The sequence below is a fragment of the Schistocerca gregaria genome, chromosome 8 (assembly GCF_023897955.1).
Source record: "Schistocerca gregaria isolate iqSchGreg1 chromosome 8, iqSchGreg1.2, whole genome shotgun sequence".
NCBI lineage: Eukaryota > Metazoa > Arthropoda > Insecta > Orthoptera > Acrididae > Schistocerca > Schistocerca gregaria.
The window spans coordinates 389,352,975-389,377,387 of NC_064927.1; the positions used below are offsets into that span (position 1 = coordinate 389,352,975).

General features: G+C 40.8%; 1 protein-coding gene across 1 annotated transcript in view; it reads right to left on the reverse strand.

Moving 5' to 3' along the window:
- Nucleotides 1–1,491: 1,491 nt before the first annotated feature.
- The window catches only part of LOC126285015 (lachesin-like), a 147,953-nt gene continuing 125,031 nt past the window's right edge, over nucleotides 1,492–24,413 (reverse strand). Inside the window, exon 6 of the mRNA XM_049984325.1 lies at nucleotides 1,492–1,742. Within this exon, the coding sequence (XP_049840282.1) occupies nucleotides 1,657–1,742 (86 nt within the window). The 3' untranslated portion in view covers nucleotides 1,492–1,656. The remainder of the gene's footprint in view (nucleotides 1,743–24,413) is intronic.

Sequence of the window (24,413 nt, forward strand, 5' to 3'; positions counted from 1 at the left end):
CACTCATACCTCACCTGTCTTTCAACAACATCTTTGCCTGTGTACTTCCGCCTCGACTAACATCTCTGCCCAAACTCCTTGACTTTACAAATGTCTGCTTGTGTCTGTGTATATGCGGATGGATGTGTGTGTGTGTGTGTGTGTGTGTGTGTGTGAGTGTATACCTGTCCTTTTTTCCCCTTAAGGTAAGTCTTTCCGTTCCCAGGATTGGATTGACTCCTTACCCTCTTCCTTAAAACCCACATCCTTTCGTCTTTCCCTCTCCTTCCCTCTTTCCTGAAGAAGCAACCGTTGGTTGTGAAAGCTTGTATTTTATGTGTATGTTTGTGTTGGTTTGTGTATCTATCGACCTGCCAGTGCTTTCCAAGACTTACCAAGCGGGAAAGTGCCAGTATGCAGGCACAATAAAATAACACACAAACACACACACAAAATTTCTAGCTTTCGCAACCAACGGTTGCTTCTTCAGGAAAGAGGGAAGGAGAGGGAAAGACGAAAGGATGTGAGTTTTAAGGGAGAGGGTAAGGAGTCATTCCAATCCCGGGAGCGGAAAGACTTACCTTAGGGGGAAAAAAGGATAGGTATATACTCGCGCACACACACACATACACGCATATCCATCTATACATATACAGACACAAGCAGACATCAATATATATTTTTCCCATGTGGAAGGTTCGTTATATATATTAAAAACAAAGATTCCAAGACTTACCAAGCGGGAAAGCGCCGGTAGATAGGCACAATGAATAAAACACACACTCAGAATTTCGAGCTTTCGCAACCGGCGGCTGCTTCGTCAGGAAAGAGGGAAGGAAAAGGAAAGATGAAAGGATGTGGGTTTTAAGGGAGAGGGTAAGGAGTCATTCCAATCCCAGGAGCGGAAAGACTTACCTTAGGGGGAAAAAAGGACAGGTGTACACTCGCACACACACACACACACACACACACACACACACACATATCCATCCGTGTCTGTGTATGTGTACACTCGCACACACACACACACACACACACACACACACACACACACACACACACACACACACAAATATCCATCCGTGTCTGTGTATGTGCGGATGGATATGTGTGTGTGTGTGTGTGTGTGTGTGTGTGTGTGTGTGTGTGTGTGTGTGTGTGTGCGAGTGTACACCTGTCCTTTTTTTCCCCCTAAGGGAAGTCTTTCCACTCCCGGGATTGGAATGACTCCTTACCCTCTCCCTTAAAACCCACATCCTTTCGTCTTTCCCTCTCCTTCCTGAAGAAGCAACCATCGGTTGCGAAAGCTAGTAATTCTGTGTGTGTGTGCTTGTGTGTTTTGTTCATTGTGCCTGTCTGCCGGCGCTTTCCCGCTTGGTAAGTCTTGGAATCTTTGTTTTTAATATATTTTTCCCATGTGGAAGTTTCTTTCTATTTTATTCATTACTAAGTAGAAATTTTACAAAATTTTCTTTGCTATATTAATACTGACAAATACTGACAACATTCATCTTCTGTTTTTGTTGATTTTTATTTGCAGCTTTATAATGTTAGATATAATGACAGCAATACAAAAGATGACACTGTGCAATGAATGAACTTCAGATGGGTGTTTGTAAAGCTGTTATGCTCTCGTTACAACTGAGTTTTTGTACAGCTGTTAATCTCTGGTTGCAACTACTGTACTTTACTGCTTGCTGCTCCTGTTATATTCAGCACTGGCCTCACATTGCAGGCTGGAGGACAAACAGGATCCTGTGTTTCTAAAAATAAATATTCCTTTGTTAAACATCAAATTTGCTCAGTTTATTCAATATATAATGTGATCCGTTTGAGATTTCAGAAAAGTATAACATTATACTTGTTAAGTTGATGTATCTATATCTGTTCAACTTTCTGTAATGTATGTATGGGAGTTAACAATTGTTCCAGGGGGCAAGTCAACAGTGTGTATTTTGCAGCGTAAGTGCCAGATGTCAGAAACACATTGTATACGCAGAAATGGTCAAGCTATACATATTCCCTCAATTACAACAAAATGGGATACTGGACACCATTATCTATCAAAAGGATGGCACTCCACTACACTGGGCTCTCACAGTGTGGGAACAATTACACCAGAAATTCAACGATCTCTGGTACAGTTGTGGTGTACCTGTTCCGTGACCTCCTAACAGCACTGATGTAATGCCCAGAGTTCTTTGTGTCAGCCTACATCAAGTCAACAGTGTACGCACAAAGACCACAAAATGTAGGCGACCTATGAATGCAGATTATAGTGGCCTTCCAGAAATCACTCCAGAAATGCTGTGCACCAAGTGGTGCAACATTCGCAATGGTGGACATGTTGAGTGTTAATATGCTGTGACATAAACTTCAGGCACAACCTCCAGACTCTGCTGCACCAATAACAAGCAATAAATTTGCATAGTGTCTTGCATAATGTGTTTTGCTTTTCTGACATCTCAAATGGATCACCATGTAGTTTACACTCATTTTGAAAATAATAATCAGAATTTTACTTTTGAGCTACACCAAAGTCATCCAAAATACCAAGAAACAAATATCAAAGATTACAATTTTGCAATGGTATAAGCAAATATAGTTGAACTGCTTAGAAGCCTATGTAGGAAATAAACACGGGAACTGCTTATTTCACTAAATTTTGTGGAAGGACACAAGTACCTGAAGAAGATAAAAGTGCAAAAAAAAATTACACATTTATTCTTGAGCATATGACACATGTAGGAGACAGACAAAAATATGGAAATAATTTTGAGAAATGGATGTGTGTTTGATGTTTCAAGAGGCACCACATCCAACATTTATACCACATATAGGGAAAGCTGAAAAACATCATACACTAAGTCACAATACAGACAAAAGTGTTTGTTGAGTGATCGTAACAGATAGTCGATGAAGAGGATTATCATGAAAAACAAGGGGACAAGAGCTGAAAAAGTCACTGCAGAACTGAATGTAGCACTTTTGAATACCATCAGCAGCAAAACAACATGAAAGGAAGTCCATAAGCTGGAAATTATAAGGTCAGCTGTAATTACAAAACAACATATCAGTGATGCAAAGGACAACAGGAAAACTTGGTGCTGAAGCCATAAAACCCAGATTATGAAGAAGCAGAAGAAAGTAAATTGGTCAGATGAGCCCTGTTGCACACTATTTCCAGTTTCTGGCTGAGTTTATGTCCCAAGAGTGAAAGACGAGGAGGAACCAAAATTAACCGGAATGTCTTTCTATAGAGCATATACTTAAGTGTTTTCAAATACAACCTTAATTTCCTTCGAAGTACTCTCCATTAGCATTAATACCCTTGCCAAACATTCCTTCCAGTGTTCAAAGCACCTTTTACATTTGTTCTCTTTGATACCTACTTGCACTTTCATGACATTGGGTTTTATGTCTTCCACATCCGCAAAACGCTTCCCTCTGAAGTCTCTTTTCATGCTCGGGAATAGGAACAAGTCCGAGGGTGCTAAATCCAGCAAATAGGGCGCGTGGGTCAAGGTAGCCGTCTTTGTTGAGGCCAAAAACTGGTGAACAATGAGAGCCATGTGCGGGGGACCATTGTCATGATGCAGGAACCACATGCCAGAATCCCACAAAGCCAGACATTTTCACAACAAACTTCTGCGAAGCCATTTCATAACCTCCAAATACAATTGTTGGTTTACTATGTGGTTTTCAGGGACAAATTCATGATCTCTTTGATGTCAAAAAAACAGATCAACATCGTTTTCACATTCAATTTCACTTGTCGAGCTTTTTTCGGTCAAGGTGAGCCAGGTGACTTCCATTCTGATGACTGTTGTTTGCTTTCTGGATCGTACCCATAGCTTCATGACTCATCACCTGTAATGATTTTGTTGAAAAATTGTGGATCATCTTTGAACGCGTCCTTCATTTAGAGACAAGCTTGAATGCGACGATCCCTTTGATCTCTGGTAAGAAGCTTCAGCATGAATTTTGCTGCCACTCTTTGCATCCACAAATCGATGGGCAATATGCACTGAATTGAGCTCCAGGACAACCTAGACAAGTACTCGAGTTGGTCAATTGCCCTGTGTCGATCTGCACTGATGAGATCACAGACTTTGTCGATGGTGTCTTGGCTTTGAGCAGTTGAAGGTCGACTGGAATGGAGCTGATCTTCAACCACAATTTCTCCCTTTTTAAACCGAGAAAACCATTCGTACAGTTGCGTTTTACTAAGAGCATGGTATTCGTAGGCTGTCTGAATCATCACAACAATTTCTGCCGCGTTCTTGCCGAGCAAGAAACAAAACTTCACTGCCACACATTGTTCGTAAGAACTCCTCATGTCACGTCTGCACTGTACGCACACTCAAAGAACTATCAAAGAAACCACACTTCTCACTGTTAGGTGATGCTGCGTGGCAGAATGACTCAGCAGAGCTCCTAGTACAACCTTCTGGCAGTGCAACCTGCTACTACAAGTACACAATGTGCAGAATTACAATTCTGGTTACATATTGCCCCCCCCCCCCCCCCCTATGACAATATTTACGCGAACCCTCTGGCTGCCATCTTCGGGTGCAATTGCTGAGACACAATCACAATGATTACCCGCAAGGACTGTGTGACCATTCTGATGATCAGTCTCCTCCTTGGTACAATCTTTGTTCCCCAAGGGTGAAGCCATGTTCCAAAACAACAGGGCCCCTCTTCACACATCATGCATCAACCAGGGCTGGTCTTGTGAGCACGAGGATGAGTGGTCTGCTTTGGAAAAATAAGATGCATGATGGTTATCCAACTCCATCTTCATCGTCTGAACTTGCTACTATTTCACAGGAGAAATGATATAAGGTACCTCTTAAAAGCAGACAGTACCTGTATTTATCTATTCTGAGGTGACTGGAAACTGTTTTGAATGCCAACATTTTCCCTATATAATAATAGGCATGCTAATGTGTGGTGTGTTTTGTGTTTCCATAGATTTGTCCATCCCCTGTAATTGTGTGTTCAGGAAAGTTGTTACTCCTGTAAGTAATGTTTCATGTGAGGTGAACTTTGATGGAGCTTCACTGAAATTCACTTTACCTGGTTTCCTCCACTGATATGACTATACAAAAAAGTATCTGCCTGATGCCTTGTGTATGATAAATCTGCCTTGTGTATGATAAATTTATTAATAGTGCATAACAGTATTTCATTCTGACAGCATGATAATTCTGTAAATATTAGTTGTTCCAGTTTACTGCCATGTATTAACCTATTTCAACTATCTCCTGACAAATGATAAGGGTAGTAAGCATAATATTCAAATGTTTTATGTTATACTTTCTGACACATTCCACACCCACGAGAATCATCTCATTTCTTGGGTCTGTGGAACAAAAACAGAATATAATCTAATCTGAAAGAATAGAGAAAGGAAAACTACTCACATATCAGGGTAATCATAAATTTTTAACTGTCACCTAAAAAAAATAATAATAGTAGTAATAAAACTACAAGGTTAATTTTTGTTTGTTTATAGGTACATGTCTGCTGCCCTGATACATATTAAAATCCCTGTGCTACTGCAGCCCACTGCTAGAGAAGCCAAATCAAAGTGGTGCAGCCTATTCATAAAGTTGACACGATAAAACTTTGGCCAGGTGTATGCTAAACACTGCAGTAGGCTGTTGATTTTTACTACTGCTGACTGAAGAAAAATGTACAGATAAAAGATGCATCTATATGTTACAGATTCTGTAACTGAAAACAATTATGTACTTGATACCAAGTATCAAGGCAGACAGGTAGATGCAGTATTTCTTGATTTCCAAAAAGTGTTTGACTCGGTAACACACTTATACTTATTGTTAAAATTATGATTATATGGGGTATGAAGTGAAATTGTGACTGCACTGAGGACTTTTTGGTAGGGAGGACACAGCATATGGGGTATGAAGTGAAATTGTGACTGCATTGAGGACTTTTTGGTAGGGAGGACACAGCATATGGGGTATGAAGTGAAATTGTGACTGCATTGAGGACCTTTTGGTAGGGAGGACACAGCATGTTATCATGGATAGAGAATCATCACCAGATGTAGAAGTAATTTCAAGTGTGCCCCAGGGAAGGGTGTTGGGATCCTTGCTGTTACTGTTTATATTAATGACTTTACAGACAACATTAATAGTGTCCTCAAGCTTTTTGCAGATGATGCAGTTATCTTTAATGAAACACTTTCTGAAAGAAGCTACATAAATATTCAGTAAGATCTTGATAAGATTTGAAAGTGGTTCAAAGATTGTTAACTCGTTCAACACGTTAAAAAATGTAAAACTGTGCACTTCACAAAATAAAAAAAAAAACATAGTATCCTATGACTGTAATATCAATGAGTCACTGTTGGACTCAGCCAACTTGTATAAATACCTAGATGTAACACTTTATAGGGACATGAAATGGAATGATCACATAAGCTCAGTCACTGCGTCATGGGTGAAGCAGGTGACAGACTTTGGTTTATTGGTAGAATACTGGGGAAGTGAAATCAGTCTACAAAGGAGATTGCTTACAAATCACTTGTAAGAGCGCTTCTAGAATTTGTTCAAGTATGTTGGACCTGTACCAAATAGAACTAACAGGGGATATTGAATGTATACAGAGAAGGGCAGCATGAGTGGCCACAGGTTTGTTTGCTCTTTGGGAGGCTATTACAGACACACTGAAGGAACTAAATTGGCAGACTCTTGAAGAGAGATGCAAACTATCCAAAGAAATGAAACTTCCTGGCAGATTAAAACTGTGTGCCAGACCGAGACTCAAACTCAGGACCTTTGCCTTTCGCAGGCAAGTGCTCTACCAGCTGAGCTACCCAAGCACGACTCACGCCCCATAGTCACAGCTTTACTTCTGCCAGTACCTCGTCTCCTATCTTCCAAACATTACAGAAGCTCTCCTGCAAGCCCCAGTGCACACTCTACTGCAGAGTGAGAGTCTCATTCTGGAAACATCCTCCAGGATGTGGCTAAGTCATGTCTCCACAATATCCTTTCTTTCAGGAGTGCTAGTGCTGCAGGGTTCGCAGGAGAGCTTCTGTAACGTTTGGAAGGTAGGAGACGAGGTACTGGCAGAAGTAAAGCTGTGACTATGGAGCGTGGGTAGCTCAGCTGGTAGAGCACTTGCCCGCGAAAGGCAAAGGTCCCGAGTTCGAGTCTCGGTCCAGCACACAGTTTTAATCTGCCAGGAAGTTTCATATCAGTGCACACTCTGCTCCAGAGTGAAAATCTCCTTCTATCCAAAGAAAGTCTGTTAATAAAGTTTCCATAACTGGATTTAAGTGATGACTCCAGGAATATACTAAAACCCCCTATGTATTGCTCACATAGGGATTGGAATGATAAGATTAGAATAACTGCAGCACACACAGAGACATTCAAACAATCATTCTTCCTGTGCTGTAGGCGTGAATGGACAGGAAGAAACCCTAATAACTGGTGCAATGGGATGCACCCTCTGCCTCACTCTTCACAGATGTTTGCAGAGTACAGATGTAGATGTAGATGTAGATGTACAACCTCATTTTAAATTGACTTAATGTTCATTCATGACTTGAAGATGGTTGCTTGTTCGAAACTGGTTGCCTGTGAATAAGTAAACATCCAAGCAACTTTTGGTGGCTCCACAAAACTATTTTTTAAATGTATTGAAGCTCTGCAACACAGTTTACAAAGGAATATGTAACAATCACTGGCATATATTACTGGTAATATGTGAAAGTGATAGGTAGACATAAGTCACTAATTATTAAGGTTTATGGGAATTCAAATTCAGATATAAGTATGCAAAGCGACATCTTTTATTATGTTTGAATACAAAGCAAAGTACATGTAATGATGGACACACAATGAATAAACAAAAAAAGGGCCACATACAATTAATGTCAGAAGAAATATGATTGTGGTGCCATCAGTATCTCATGCAGGGATATCTTTAAAATGAGAACAATATTTCGGTTTCAACACTCCCACTGTTTGAGCATCTTAACATCTGTCTCTGACAATTTTCATGCTTGTGCACAAGGTCACAATCCTATCTTTGCTTAATGGTTTTGTGAAAATGTCTGCATAGTATTTTCACTTATAATATACTTGATAATGATTGCTCCTCCTTAATACCTTTCTCTTATGAATGGTATCAGATATCAATGTGTTTCAACCCTTTATGAAATTTGGGGTTCTTTATGAATCTTATCACACTCTGATTCTCCATACAGAGTTTTGTTGCTTGATCCCATTGATTTCACAGGTGATATCATGTCTTTTACAGCCATTCTAGCTGCCACATGTTCTTCTGCCATGGTGCTCAAGGTCACCATTCTTTGATGCAGAGAGAACCATGTTATCAGTCCATTTGATAAAAGAAAAACAAAACTAGAGGTCAGCTAGCTTGTTTCCATGTCCCCCCAAACAATCTGAGTTGATATACCCAACAAGAATCAACTTTTCTTTGCTCTTTGTCTATAGTATTCCAAAGTCATTCATGCCTCACCTGTACATTACTTGAAAATGTGTACAACTGCTTCACAATGACTCTCATCACAGTTTTTTGAGTATTTGCTTGCTGCATTCACTGCAAAAGCCAGATCTGTTTGATTACTAACCATCATTACAAATAAAAGTAAACCAGCTGCTTCCCGGACAAGAGATTTCTCCATAACTGACACACTTTCATTATCTGAGTTAATTTCACATTTGAATCCACCATAACAGATATACAGAATTCGAATTTCTCAATTTAAAACGTTTCATGATTCATGTTGCATATGCTGTTTGGTTAACAAACAACATATTTTCTTCTCTATTTCACTCAGTTCCCATTCTGCAAAAGATTTTCACTCAGAACCAGTTATTACAAAAGTTTTCACTACTTCTTCTACAATACCTGCTTCTTTGCTGCTTCCAATTGTCTACATATAAAGTCATAAAGACCATATCATTTCCAACTTTCCCACTGAAAATACATTTATCTGCACCACTCTCTTTGAAATCGAATTTATTCAAGAACTTTCAAAACATTTGATTCCAATAATGCATTATGTTTGTCTCGGGCTCATTCGACATGATAATGAGGCTATTCCAGCAGCCACTGATGTAAGAGGGTGAAGCCAACTGCAGATTGTGGAATGCATTGGAACAAATGATTCCTGTCACCTGGGTCATTCCAGCAACTGGTAGAGAAAGTTGAGAAGACCAGCCTTGTGCATGGAGTTTCAACGAAGTTCAAAATTTGCAGCAATATGCCCAGAACTGATCATGGCCCTTTCATTCTGAGTTGAGTGGAAGGACTGAACCAGAGACTTCAAAGGTCCTGTGACAAGCTAAGCTGCAACTTCCTGGACTGGCACCATGGGTTGAGGACTCTTGGATCTCCGTAAATAGGTCAAGTGTGCACTACACATCAGAGGCTGCAACTCAGTTAGCACAAAAGGTTTTCTTTTTAGATTAGGTGACTCTCCATCCAATCCACATAATGATACACTCCTGGAAATTGAAATAAGAACACCGTGAATTCATTGTCCCAGGAAGGGGAAACTTTATTGACACATTCCTGGGGTCAGATACATTACATGATCACACTGACAGAACCACAGGAACATAGACACAGGCAACAGAGCATGCACAATGTCGGCACTAGTACAGTGTATATCCACCTTTCGCAGCAATGCAGGCTGCTATTCTCCCATGGAGACGATCGTAGAGATGCTGGATGTAGTCCTGTGGAACGGCTTGCCATGCCATTTCCACCTGGCGCCTCAGTTGGACCAGCGTTCGTGCTGGACGTGCAGACCGCATGAGACGACGCTTCATCCAGTCCCAAACATGCTCAATGGGGGACAGATCCGGAGATCTTGCTGGCCAGGGTAGTTGACTTACACCTTCTAGAGCACGTTGGGTGGCATGGGATACATGCGGACGTGCATTGTCCTGTTGGAACAGCAAGTTCCCTTGCCGGTCTAGGAATGGTAGAACGATGGGTTCGATGACGGTTTGGATGTAACGTGCACTATTCAGTGTCCCCTCGACAATCACCAGAGGGGTACGGCCAGTGTAGGAGATCGCTCCCCACACCATGATGCCGGGTGTTGGCCCAGTGTGCCTCGGTGGTATGCAGTCCTGATTGTGGCGCTCACCTGCATGGTGCCAAACACGCATACGACCATCATTGGCACCAAGGCAGAAGCGACTCTCATCACTGAAGACAACACGTCTCCATTCATCCCTCCATTCACGCCTGTCGCGACACCACTGGAGGCAGGCTGCACGATGTTGGGGCGTGAGTGGAAGACCGCCTAATGGTGTGCGGGACCGTAGCCCAGCTTCATGGAGACGGTTGCCAATGGTCCTCGCCGATACCCCAGGAGCAACAGTGTCCCTAATTTGCTGGGAAGTTGCGGTGCAGTCCCCTACAGCACTGTGTAGGATCCTACGGTCTTGGCGTGCATCTGTGCGTCGCTGCGGTCCGGTCCCAGGTCGACGGGCACGTGCACCTTCCGCCGACCACTGGCGACAACATCGATGTACTGTGGAGACCTCACGCCCCACGTGTTGAGCAATTCGGCGGTACGTCCACCCGGCCTCCCGCATGCCCACTATACGCCCTCGCTCAAAGTCCGTCAACTGCACATACGGTTCACGTCCACGCTGTCGCAGCATGCTACCAGTGTTAAAGACTGTGATGGAGCTCCATATGCCACGGCAAACTGGCTGACACTGACGGCGGCAGTGCACAAATGCTGCGCAGCTAGCGCCATTCGACGGCCAACACCGCGGTTCCTGGTGTGTCCGCTGTGCCGTGCGTGTGATCATTGCTTGTACAGCCCTCTCGCAGTGTCCGGAGCAAGTATGGTGGGTCTGACACACCGGTGTCAATGTGTTCTTTTTTCCATTTCCAGGAGTGTAGATGTAGAAAACACATAAATATCAGTGTACTGGTCAAAATAAGTGCCTCCAACAGGTATGAGTATTAAGATCCTAATGGTAAACTGCCAAAGCATTTCCAAAAAAGTGTCAGAGTTTGAAGTGCTCATGTAAAGCAGCGAAGATCACATGATACTAGGTACGGAAAGCTGATTGAAACCTGAAATTGAAAGCAGTGAGATTTCTGGGGAAAATTTAAGTGTATATCGCGTATTTATATTGTATATATGGTGTATTTTTTGCAGTAGACAAGAAACTCAAATCCACTGAGATAAAGTTGAAGCCGCATGGAAACTGTTTAGGCAAGACTCAGTATCAGGGGTTCAGGGGTGGGCATAAAATGATAACTGGAGCTTTCTATCACTCACCAGACGCACCTCCTGATGTAACCAAAAACTTTAGAGAAATCCTTGGTTCACTTGTATGTAAGTTCCCCCATCATACTGCAATTATCGGTGAAGCCTTTGACCATCCATCAATTAATTAGGAAAATTACACTTTTGTTAGGGGTGTACATGATAAAACACCCTGTGAAGCTTTACTAAATGCATTCTCTGAAAACTGACCAGAACAGATAGAAACCCCACCACTCATGATGGAAATATATTGGATCTAATAGCAACAACTAAATCTGATCTCTTTGAGGATGTCCATGTCAAAACTGGTGTCAGTGACCACGATGCAGTTGTGGCAACAGTGATCATCAAAGTACAAAGGACAACTAAAACAAAAAGGAAGATATATATATTTTCAGTAAACTAGATAAAAAATATCTGTATGTCATATCTAAATGTTGGACTTGAAACCTTTAGCACGGGGCAAGAACATGTAGAGGAACTCTGGCTCAAGTTTAAAAGGATAGTTGACCATGCTCTGGATAGATACTACTCAATAGAACAGTTAATTATGAGATTGAACCTCCATGCTATACAGTCACTGTAAAAAAACTTCCTAAGGAACAGAGATTCCTGCATAATAGGTATAAAACAAAGCATAGGGCTATAGATAGAGAGATGATGCATGAAATGCATTTGGCTTTGATCCCTTTAGTGACTACTGTAGCATAATATTGTCAAGTGATCTTTCACGGAGGCCAAAGAAATGCTGGTCATATGTAAAGGCTGTTAGTGGCACCAAAGTTAGTGGAAAAAGGCACAGGTCACACTCATCTACAAGAAGAGTAGTAGAACTAATCCACAAAACCACCCAATATCCTTGATCTTGATTTGTTGTCAGGATTTCATGAATGATTGTTTTGGGGATTGACAGCTTGTCAGTAATCATTCTGAGTGTCAATCTACGGTCTTTAAGAACACAAGCCCAAATTCGTTCAACATTTGCATGGGAACTCGATGTTGACGGGAGTACTGGGCGAGGGTCATCGTTCACTTCTTCTCGGCCGTCCTGGAACCTTTTTTAACCACTTGTTCACAGTTGGTTCCTTCAGAGAATTGTCTCTGTAAACCTGTTTCAAACATTTAAAAATCTCATGGTCATTCTTGCCTAGCTTTGCAAGAAACTTGATGTTGACGATGCGCTGTTCCTCAATGAGGGAGAGCTCCATGCCGACGGCAGGTGAAAAAGGGTAACTGTCAACAAGCTGCCGCACACTCCTACCTTCACGCAGCGTGTTCTGACTCAAACTGAGCGTTGATGGGATTGATTACAGCAGTAATCCCACCTGATGGAGACTGCAACTTGTAACATAAAGACATTATTCAACTTTTATATGTATTTTCTGAATAAACCTTGTATATTCATTCTCAACCAGCATCACACCTTGTGGCGCCAAATTATAAATTTCCTTGTTTTGTTTTCCATATTGAAATGCAGTTTTTACATCAAATTACAACAGTTCAAAATTTTCTTCGGCTGGAATCTTGATCAAAGTGCACTATGAGTCGTATCTCACAACTGGGGAGTAAGTTTCATTTTAGTCCAGACCAGAACATTGAGTAAAGCCTCAAGCAACAAGTCGAGCTTAATATGGAGGCCATTTGCAGTTTTTTATGCTTGTACTTTGAAGACGCACTTTGAATCTATCGTCCTTTGCGTCTATTTTGACACAATAACCCAAGTTTCACTTGTTTGGTGTGCTTCTAGATCCTTATCAATTGCTCATTTGCATTTTTTGTCTGGATCCTAGATTGCATCTTCAAAACTGTTCAGTTCAAGACAGTCAACTTTTACGTTACATCTGGCCTGGCATGTAATCCGTTAGATTGCTGCCAATCTTTGAGTGATTGTTCAGGATCTCAGTCACCCTCTGCTTGTACTTTTCTCTCATCTTCAGCTGATGGCTGAACATACTATACTCCACCTTTCCCATCAGATTCTTCAATGTTGGGGTCCAAAATAGGGAATAAATGGCAAAAACCAACACAGTCATGCTTCAAAACAAGTTTATCGTTGGTCAGGATTCCCTCATTGGAATTCACGTAACTTATTTTTTTTTAAATCCAAATGTCTGTAATTGCGAGATTCTCCCTGATATCCAACTAACATCATTTCCTTGGCCTTGTCCGCCCCCATTAGCTGGATGGTTGGATTGCCACGCATGAAGGCCTGGGTTCGATTCCCGTCTGGGGAGGGAGATTTTCTCCCAACAGGGACTGGGTGTTGTGCTGTCCTCATCATCATTTAATCCCCATTGTTGACACACAGGTCCCCCAATGTGGCATCACACACAATAAGACTTGCACTTTGTGGCTGAACTTCCCGTCTGGGAACTCCCGGCCTATGACGCAATATGCTCATTTCCATTTCCATTTCCATTTCCTAGGCCTTTGGTTCCAACTTCTTGTGGAACAATTCAGGACCACAGATGAATGCTTCTACCCCAAAAGTCCTCATTTAAGAGATTTGGTGTTTTCTGCCTGACCACAATTTGGATATTGTTGCATATGTTCTCTTTATGATTGAAGATCAATTCAATGTATAAATAGGAGTGTTAACTGCCTCCACCCACAGAATTTTTGGAACATTCACCACAATGAGCATGGACCTCATAGATTCAATGGTAGCCTTGTTTTCATGTTCTGCATTCCTGGTTTTTTTTTTATGAGTATATGGTGCCATTGTCTCAAGTGCTATTCTTGATGAGGTAGCTCTTCATGTTCTTGTCAAGTATTCTGTCCCTCAGTCAATACTTAGGATTTTAGACTGCCCATCAGACATTATCTTCACAAATTCTTTGAAACAATCAAAAACGTCAAATTTATTTATCAAAAAATAGATATGATGAAGAGACACTGCATCATTCATGAATGTAACAAAATACTTCACACAACAGAGTGATTCAATCTCCATTATTCCACACACTTCACTGTGTATAAAGTCACTGATTTCCAGATTTCTTGCTTTGATTTTCTTGTTAAAACGTTAATGGGCAGACTTTCCATACTGACACACCTTGCGGAAGAATGATGCCACATCTGTTACGCTTATTGCCTTGATAGGACCAGTTTCCTATTCACAATCACCCCAATTTGACAAATATATGACACATTCTGTCGTGTCAGATTTTGAGGTTATTTGTGGATAAAAAATTCACATCACATTGGGTGTTTGATACAAAAGAAAAAACAGAAAATTCAGCAAGTCTTGTTTTATATTCTTATTTCTTGGGCAGAAATACATCCATCATGAGAAATGTTTACAAACTTATCTACGAAGCTCATCTCAAAACATTTGTCATACGAATACTGACAGAAAACAAATTCTTCCTTATTTTTGGGACGTACAGCACTTCATCAATACACTAATCTTCCCAACACATATTTACAAATTTGTGTATTTTAATTGATCTGATTCCCTTTGCTTCACATTTAGCATTTTCTCCAAGTGAAGTTTCAATGTTTTGTCATTAGCGAATTTCATTGAACGACTCCCACTGAAAAGTGATGTGACACGATGCTCCAATATCAGTAATACAGACATTACTTACATCAGCATTCAGCACACTCTCGGAAGTCACTTTATTATGCGGAACTCTTTTGTATGACCCACCATCTGTAATAATGAACACATTTACATTGCCTCTATTTTGCACACTAGTTTTCTACATAGAATGGCAGTTTCTCAACAGATGGCTTTCCTTGCCACAGGTTCAGTGAGTAAATTTTCTTCTTAAATTCATCTGATTCAGGTTCTTTTTCTTTGTGAATTTATGCTCCTTCTTCCAGTTTTGAGATGAAGTTGCCACCAGGACACTCGCCACCTTCTCCATGTTGTTCAATCACTTTTCTTCGGAGATGAGTCAGCCTTAACATTTCAGAATCGTTTGCTAATTCCATGCTTACTATCTCAGGCTGTGAATATGGCAATGAACATCGTTAGAAGGTTCAAAAATGGCTCTGAGTACTATGGGACTTAACATCTGAGTCATCAGTCCCCTAGACTTAGAACTACTTAAACCTAACGACATCACATCACACACACCAATGCACGTGGCAGGATTGAAACCTGCGTTGTAGCAGCAGTGCAGTTCTGGACTGAAGTGCCTAGAACCACTCGGCCATAATGACCGGAGTCGTTAGAAGGCTTCTGAAGATTTTGACCATGGCCGTTATATCCAGCACTAGTTTTAACTTGCAATGTCCATGATTTCTGCGATATGTCGCAACACCAAATCACTCACATTCATTCAGTATTCATGGGAGTTTTTCATGAAAGAAAATTTGTTTGCTTCAGATGGTTGTCCATGAATCATGCGCAGTTTCTTCCACATTTCATAAGCAGTTGTGCCTATTATCAAAAATGCTAGTTGTGAGTACTCAGTTGTGGTCAAAATGCAACACTTGGTGTGATCATTGTCTTTTACCCACAGTTTTCAGGCAAACATTATCAAATCTGTGGGTTTTGGTCTCTCAGTGTTCACCACATCTCAAATGAAGGTGTCAAACAAAATCTGAATTTGAAATTTCCAAAGCTGGAAATGTGATCTGTTGATTTTCACCATTCTTCTTGTGGTTTCTTCACCTGACATGACATAAAAACGAGATGACTCAAACTGCATATCAAACAAAAGATGTAATCAACTTCTTAGCTCAAATTGTGTGATTAATAAGGGCCCATTACATCTACATTCACACCGATACTCTGCAATCTATCTTACAGCACATGGCAGAGGGCACCCCATACTACCAACAGTCATTTTCTTTCCTGGTCCACTCCCAAACAGAATGAGTGAAAAAAGACTGTCTATATGCTTCAATATGAGCCCTAATTTCTGATATCATTATCTTTGTGATTCTTACTCATAATGCATGTTGCAGGCAACAGAATCATTCTGCAGTTAGCATCACCACAACACTTGCATGTTGTTTAAATCTGCCAGTAACAAATCTAGCAGCCCACCGCTGAAATGGTTTGATGTCTTCCTTTAATTCAAGCTGATATGGATCCCAAACACTCAAGCAGTACTTATGAATAGGTTGCACTAGCTTGCTATATGCAGTCCCATTTACAGATGAATCTCACTTTCCTAGAATTTTCCAATAAACGAAAGTCAACTATTTGCCTTTCCTACCACAATCCTCACATGCTCAACTAGAAATTTTGTCTAAGTCATCTTGTATCCTTATATAGCCACTCAATTTCGACACCTTACTGTACACCACACCATAATCTGCAAACAACCACAGATTGCTGCCTATCCTGTCCGCCAATATTTTTGTATATAGAGAATAACACTTCCCTGGTCTCTGATGAACACTCACCATCGAGTACAATTTAGTACGTTCTGTTACTTCAGAAATCTTCAAGCCAGTCGCATATCTGTGAACCTATTCCATATGCTCGTACCTTCTTTAACAGCCTGCAAAGGTGCACTGTGTCAAACACTTCCTGGAAATCTAGAAATATTGAATCTGCCTGTTGCCCTTCATCCATAGTTTGCAGTATATCATGTGAGAAAAGGGAAAGCTGAGTTTCGCATGAATATGCTTTCTAAAACCATGCTGCTTTGTGGACATAACCTTCTCGGTCTCAAGAAATGTTATTATATTCAAATTTATAATATATTCAAGGATTCTGCAGCACACTGATGTTAGGGAATTGGTCTGTAATTTTGTGGGTCCATTCTTTTGTCCTTCTTATACACAAGAGTCCCCTGTGATTCTTTCCAGTCACTTGGTATTTTGCAATGTGCCAGAGATTCACCATAAGTAAGGGACCATTGCTGTAGAGTGCTCTTTGAAAAACCAAACTGGGATTCCATCCTGACCTGGTGACATACTTGTTTCCAATCCTTCAGTTGTTTCCCTATGCAATGGATGATTATTACTACGTCATCCGTATTTGAGTCTGTTCGATGGTCAAGTGATGGTATGTTTGCAAGATTTTTCTGTGTGAATGATTTTGTGCATGTGAAATTTAAAACACAGGCTTTCATTTTGCTATCTTCAGCTGCCACACCAGACTGATCAGCAAATGAGAGGATGGAAGCCTTAGATCCTTTTGGCAACTTTACATAGGACGAAGAAATTGAAGAAATGTATGATCAAATAAAAGAAATTATTCAGATGGTGAAGGGAGATGAAAATTTAATAGTCATGGGTGACTGGAATTCGGTAGTAGGAAAAGGGAGAGAAGGAAATGTAGTAGGTGAATATGGACTGGGGCAAAGAAATGAAAGAGGAAGCCGCCTGGTAGAATTTTGCACAGAGCACAACTTAATCATAGGTAACACTTGGTTCAAGAATCATAAAAGAAGGCTGTATACATGGAAGAACCCTGGAGGTACTAAAAGGTATCAGATAGATTATATAATGGTAAGACAGAGATTTAGGAACCAGGTTTTAAATTGTATGACATTTCCAGGGGCAGATGTAGACTCTGACCACAATCTATTGGTTATGAACTGTAGGTTAAAACTGAAGAAACTGCAAGAAGGTGGGAATTTAAGGAGATGGGACCTGGATAAACTGAAAGAACCAGAGGTTGTACAGAGTTTCAGGGAGAGGATAAGGGAACAATTAATAGAAACAGGGGAAAGAAATACAGTAGAAGAAGAATGGGTAGCTTTGAGGGATGAAGTAGTGAAGGCAGCAGAGGATCAAGTAGGTAAAAAGACGAGGGCTACTAGAAATCCTTAGGTAACAGAAGAAATATTGAATTTAATTGATAAAAGGAGAAAATATAAAAATGCAGTAAATGAAGCAGGCAAAAAGGAATACAGACGTCTCAAAAATGACATCGACAGGAAGTGCAAAATGGCTAAGCAGGGATGGCTAGAGGACAAATGTAAGGATGTAGAGGCTTATCTCACTAGGGGTAAGATAGATACAGCCTACAGGAAAATTAAAGAGACCTTTGGAGAAAAGAGGACCACTTGTATGAATATTAAGAGCTCAGATGGAAACCCAGTTCTAACCAAAGAAGGGAAAGCAGAAAGGTGGAAGGAGTATATAGAGGATCTATACAAGGGCGATGTACTTCAGGGAAATATTATGGAAATGGAAGAGGATGTAGATGAAGATGAAATGGGAGATACGATACTGCGTGAAGAGTTTGACAGAGCACAGACAGACCTGAGTCGAAACAAGGCCCCCGGAGTAGACAACATTCCATTGGAACTACTGACGGCCTTGGGAGAGCCAGTCCTGACAAAACTCTACCATCTGGTGAGCAAGATGTATGAGACAGGCGAAATACCCTCAGACTTCAAGAAGAATATAATAATTCCTATCCCAAAGAAAGCAGGTGTTGACAGATGTGAAAATTACCGAACAATCAGTTTAATAAGCCACAGCTGCAAAATACTAATGCGAGTTCTTTACAGACGAATGGAAAAACTAGTAGAAGCCGACCTCGGGGAAGATCAGTTTGGATTCCGTAGAAATGTCGGAACATGTGAGGCAATACTGACCCTACAACTTATCTTGTTGTTGTTGCGGTCTTCAGTCCTGAGACTGGTTTTATGCAGCTCTCCATTCTACTCTATCCTGTGCAAGCTTCTTCATCTCCCAATAACCACTGCAACCTACATCCTTCTGAATCTGCTTAGTGTGTTCATCTCCAACCGATCCCTTCTTCTTGTCAAGTTGTGCCACAAATGCCACAGACTTCTCTTCTCCCCAATCCTATTCAATACTTCCTCAGTAGTTATGTGATCTACCCATCTAATGTTCAGCCCTCTTCTGTATCACCACATTTCAAAAGCTTCTATTCTCTTCTTGTCCAAACTATTTATCGTCCATGTTTCACTTCCATACATGGCTACACTCCATACAAATACTTTCAGAAATGACTTCCTGACACTTAAATCTATACTCGATGTTAACAAATTTCTCTTCTTCAGAAACGCTTTCCTTGCCATTGCCAGTCTACATTTTATATCCTCTCTACTTCGACCATCATCAGTTATTTTGCTCCCCAAATAGCAAAACTCCTTTACTACTTTAAGTGTCCCATATCCTAATCTAATTCCCTCAGCATCACCCGACTTAATTCAACTACATTCCATTATCCTCGTTTTGCTTTTGTTGATGTTCGTCTTATATCCTCCTTTCAAGACACTGTCCATTCCATTCAACTGCTCTTCCAAGTCCTTTGCTGTCTCTGACAGAATTACAATGTCATCGGCAAACCTCAGAGGTTTTATTTCTTCTCCGTGGATTTTAATACCTACTCCGAATTTTTCTTTTGTTTCCTTTACTGCTTGCTCAATATACAGATTGAATAACATCGGGGAGAGGCTACAACCCTGTCTTACTCCCTTCCCGACCACTGCTTCCCCTTCATGTCCCTCGACTCTTATAACTACCGTCTGGTTTCTGTACAAATTGTAAATAGCCTTTCACTCCCTGTATTTTACCCCTGCCACCTTTAGAATTTGAAAGAGAGTATTCCAGTCAACATTGTCAAAAGCTTTCTCTAAGTGTACAAATGCTAGAAACGTAGGTTTGCCTTTCCTTAATCTTTGTTCTAAGATAAGTCTTAAGGTCAGTATTGCCTCACGTGTTCCAGTGTTTCTACAGAATCCAAACTGATCTTCCCCGAGTCAGCTTCTACTAGTTTTTCCATACGTCTGTAAAGAATTCGTGTTAGTATTTTGTAGCTGTGGCTTATTAAACTGATTGTTCAGTAATTTTCACATCTGTCAACACCTGCTTTCTTTGGGATTGGAATTATTATATTCTTCTTGAAGTCTGAGGGTATTTCGCCTGTTTCATACATCTTGCTCACCAGATGGTAGAGTTTTCTCAGGACTGGCTCTCCCAAGGCCGTCAGTAGTTCCAATGGAATGTTGTCTACTCCGGGGGCCTTGTTTCGACTCAGGTCTGTCAGTGCTCTGTCAAACTCTTCACGCAATATCATATCTCCCATTTCATCTTCATCTACATCCTCTTCCATTTCCATAATATTGTCCTCAAGTGCATCACCCTTGTATAGACCCTCTATATACTCCTTCCACCTTTCTGCTTTCCCTTCTTTACTTAGAACTGGGTTTCCATCTGAGCTCTTGATGTTCATACAAGTGGTTCTCTTATCTCCAAAGGTCTGTTTAATTTCCCTGTAGGCAGTGTCTGTCTTACCCCTAGTGAGATAAGCCTCTACATCCTTACATTTGTCCTCTAGCCATCCCTGCTTAGCCATTTTGCACTTCCTGTCGATCTCATTTTTGAGACGTTTGTATTCCTTTTTGTCTGCTTCATTTACTGCATTTTTTTTATTTTCTCCTTTCATCAATTAAATTCAATATTTCTTCTGTTACCTAAGGATTTCTACTAGCCCTCTTCTTTTTACCTACTTGATCCTCTGCTGCCTTCACTACTTCATCCCTCAAAGCTACCCATTCATCTTCTACTGTATTTCTCTCCCCCATTCCTGTCAATTGTTCCCTTATGCTCTCCCTGAAACTCTGTACAACCTCTGGTTCTTTCAGTTTATCCAGGTCCCATCTCCTTAATTTTCCACATTTTTGCAGTTTCTTCAGTTTCAATCTACAGGTCATAACCAATAGATTGTGATCAGAGTCCACATCTGCCCCTGGAGATATCTTACAATTTAAAACCTGGTTCCTAAATCTCTTACCATTATATAATCTATCTGATACCTTTTCGTATCTACAGGGTTCTTCCATGTATACAACCTTCTTTCATGATTCTTAAACCAAGTGTTAGCTATGATTAAGTTGTGCTCTGTGCAAAATTCTACCAGGCGGCATCCTCTTTCATTTCTTAGCCCCAATCCATATTCACCTACTATGTTTCCTTCTCTCCCTTTTCCTACTACCGAATTCCAGTCACCAATGACTATTAAATTTTTGTCTCCCTTCACTGTTGTTGTTGTTGTGGTCTTCAGTCCTGAAACTGGTTTGATGCAGCTCTCCATGCTACTCTATCCTGTGCAAGCTTCTTCATCTCCCAGTACCTACTGCAACCTACATCCTTCTGAATCTGCTTAGTTTAGTCATCTCTTGGTCTCCCTCTACGATTTTTACCCTCCACACTGCCCTCCAATACTAAATTGGTGATCCCTTGATGTCTCAGAACATGTCCTACCAACCGATCCCTTCTTCTGGTCAAGTTGTGTCACAAACTTCTCTTCTCCCCAATCCGATTCAATACTTCCTCATTGGTTATGTGTTCTACCCATCTAATCTTCAGAATTCTTCTGTAGCACCACATTTCGAAAGCTTCTATTCTCTTCTTGTCCAAACTATTTATCGTCCATGTTTCACTTCCATACATGGCTACACTCCATACAAATACTTTCAGAAATGACTTCCTGACACTTAAATCTATACTCGATGTTAACAAACTTCTCTTCTTCAGAAACGCTTTCCTTGCCATTGCCAGTCTACATTTTATATCCTCTCTACTTCGACCATCATCAGTTATTTTGCTCCCCAAATAGCAAAACTCCTTTACTACTATAAGTGTCTCATTTCCTAATCTAATTCTCTCAGCATCACCTGGCTTAATTCAACTACATTCCATTATCCTCGTTTTGCTTTTGTTGATGTTCATCTTATATACTCCTCTCAAGACACTGTACATTCCATTCAACTGCTCTTCCAAGTCCTTTGCTGTCTCTGACAGAATTACGATGTCATCGGCGAACCTCAAAGTTTTTATTTCTTCTCCATGGACTTTAATACCTATTCCGAATTTTTCTTTTGTTTCCTTTACTGCTTGCTCAATATACAGATTGAATAACATCGGGGATAGACTACAGCCCTGTCTCACTCCCTTCCCAACCACTGCTTCCCTTTCATGTCCTTCGACTCTTATAACTGCCATCTGGTTTCTGTACAAATTGTAAATAGCCTTTCGGTCCCTGTATTTTACCCCTGCCACTTTCAGAATTTGAAAGAGAGTATTCCAGTCAACATTGTCAAAAGCTTTCTCTTAAGTCTACAAATGCTAGAAACGTAGGTTTGCCCTTCCTTAATCTAGCTTCTAAGATAAGTCGTAAGGTCAGTATTGTCTCACGTGTTCCAGCATTTCTACGGAATCCAAACTGATCTTCCCCGAGGTCAGCTTCTACTAGTTTTTCCATTCGTCTGTGAAGAACTCGTGTTAGTATTTTGCAGCTGTGACTTATTAAACCGATAGTTCGGTAATTTTCGCATCTGTCAACACCTGCTTTCTTTGGGATTGGAATTATTATATTCTTCTTGAAGTCTGAGGGTATTTCGCCTGTCTCATACATCTTGCTCACCAGATGGTAGAGTTTTGTCAGGACTTGCTCTCCCAAGGCTGTCAGTAGTTCCAATGGAATGTTGTCTACTCCAGGGGCCTTGTTTCGACTCAGGTCTTTCAGAGCTCTGTCATACTCTTCACGCAGTATCGTATCTCCCATATCATCTTCATCTAAATCCTCTTCCATTTCCATAATATTGTCCTCAAGTACATCGCCCTTGTATAAACCCTCTATATACTCCTTCCACCTTTCTGCTTTCCCTTCTTTGCTCAGAACTGGGTTTCCATCTGAGCTCTTGATATTCATACAAGTGGTCCTCTTTTCTCCAAAGGTCTCTTTAATTTCCATGTAGGCAGTATCTATCTTACCGCTAGTGAGATAAGCCTCTACATCCTTACATTTGTCCTCTAGCCATCCCTGCTTAGCCATTTTGCACTTCCTGTCGATGTAATTTTTGAGACGTTTGTATTCCTTTTTGCCTGCTTCATTTGCTGCATTTTTATATTTTCTCCTTTCATCAATTAAATTCAATATTTCTTCTGTTACCCAAGGATTTCTACTAGCCCTCGTCTTTTTACCTACTTGATTCTCTGCTGCCTTCACTACTTCATCCCTCAAAGCTACCCATTCTTCTTCTATTGTATTTCTTTCCCCCATTCCTGTCAATTGCTCCCTTATGCTCTCCTTGAAACTCCGTACAACCTCTGGTTCTTTTAGTTTATCCAGGTCCCATCTCCTTAAATTCCCACCTTTTTGCAGTTTCTTCAGTTTTAATCTACAGGTCATATCCAACAGATTGTGGTCAGAGTCCACATCTGCCCCTAGAAATGTCTTACAATTTAAAACCTGGTTCCTAAATCTCTGTCGTACCATTATGTAATCTATCTGAAACCTGTCAGTATCTCCAGGCTTTTTCCATGTATACAGCCTTCTTTTATGATTCTTGAACCAAATGTTACCTATGATTAAGTTGTGTTCTGTGCAAAATTCTACCAGGTGGCTTCCTCTTTCATTTCTTTGCCCCAATCCATATTCACCTACTACATTTCCTTCTCTCCCTTTTCCTACTACCGAATTCCAGTCACCCATGACTATTAAATTTTCGTCACTCTTCACTATCTGAATAATTTCTTTTATTTGATCGTACATTTCTTCAATTTCTTCGTCATCTGCAGAGCTAGTTGGCATATAAACTTGTACTACTGTATTAGGTGTGGGCTTATTATCTATCTTCGCCACAATAATGCATTCACTATGTTGTTTGTAGTAGCTTACCCGCATTCCTAATTTCCTATTCATTATTAAACCTACTCCTGCATTACCCCTATTTGATTTTGTGTTTATAACCCTGTAGTCACCTGACCAGAAGTCTTGTTCCTCCTGCCACCGAACTTCACTAATTCCCACTATATCTAACTTTAACCTATCTATTTCCCTTTTTAAATTTTCTAACCTTCCTGTACGCTTAAGGGATCTGACATTCTACGCTCCGATCCGTAGAACGCCAGTTTTCTTTCTCCTGATAACGACATCCTCTTGAGTAGTCCCCACCCGGAGATCCGAATGGGGGTCTATTTTACCTCCGGAATATTTTACCCAAGAGGATGCCATCATCATTTTATCATACAGTAAAGCTGCATGCCCTCGGGAAAAATTACGGCTGTAGTTTCCCCTTGCTTTCAGCCGTTCGCAGTACCAGCACAGCAAGGCTGTTTTGGTTATTGTTACAAGGCCAGATCAGTCAATCATCCAGACTGTTGCCCCTGCAACTACTGAAAAGGCTGCTGCCCCTCTTCAGGAACCACACGTTTGTCTGGCCTCTCAACA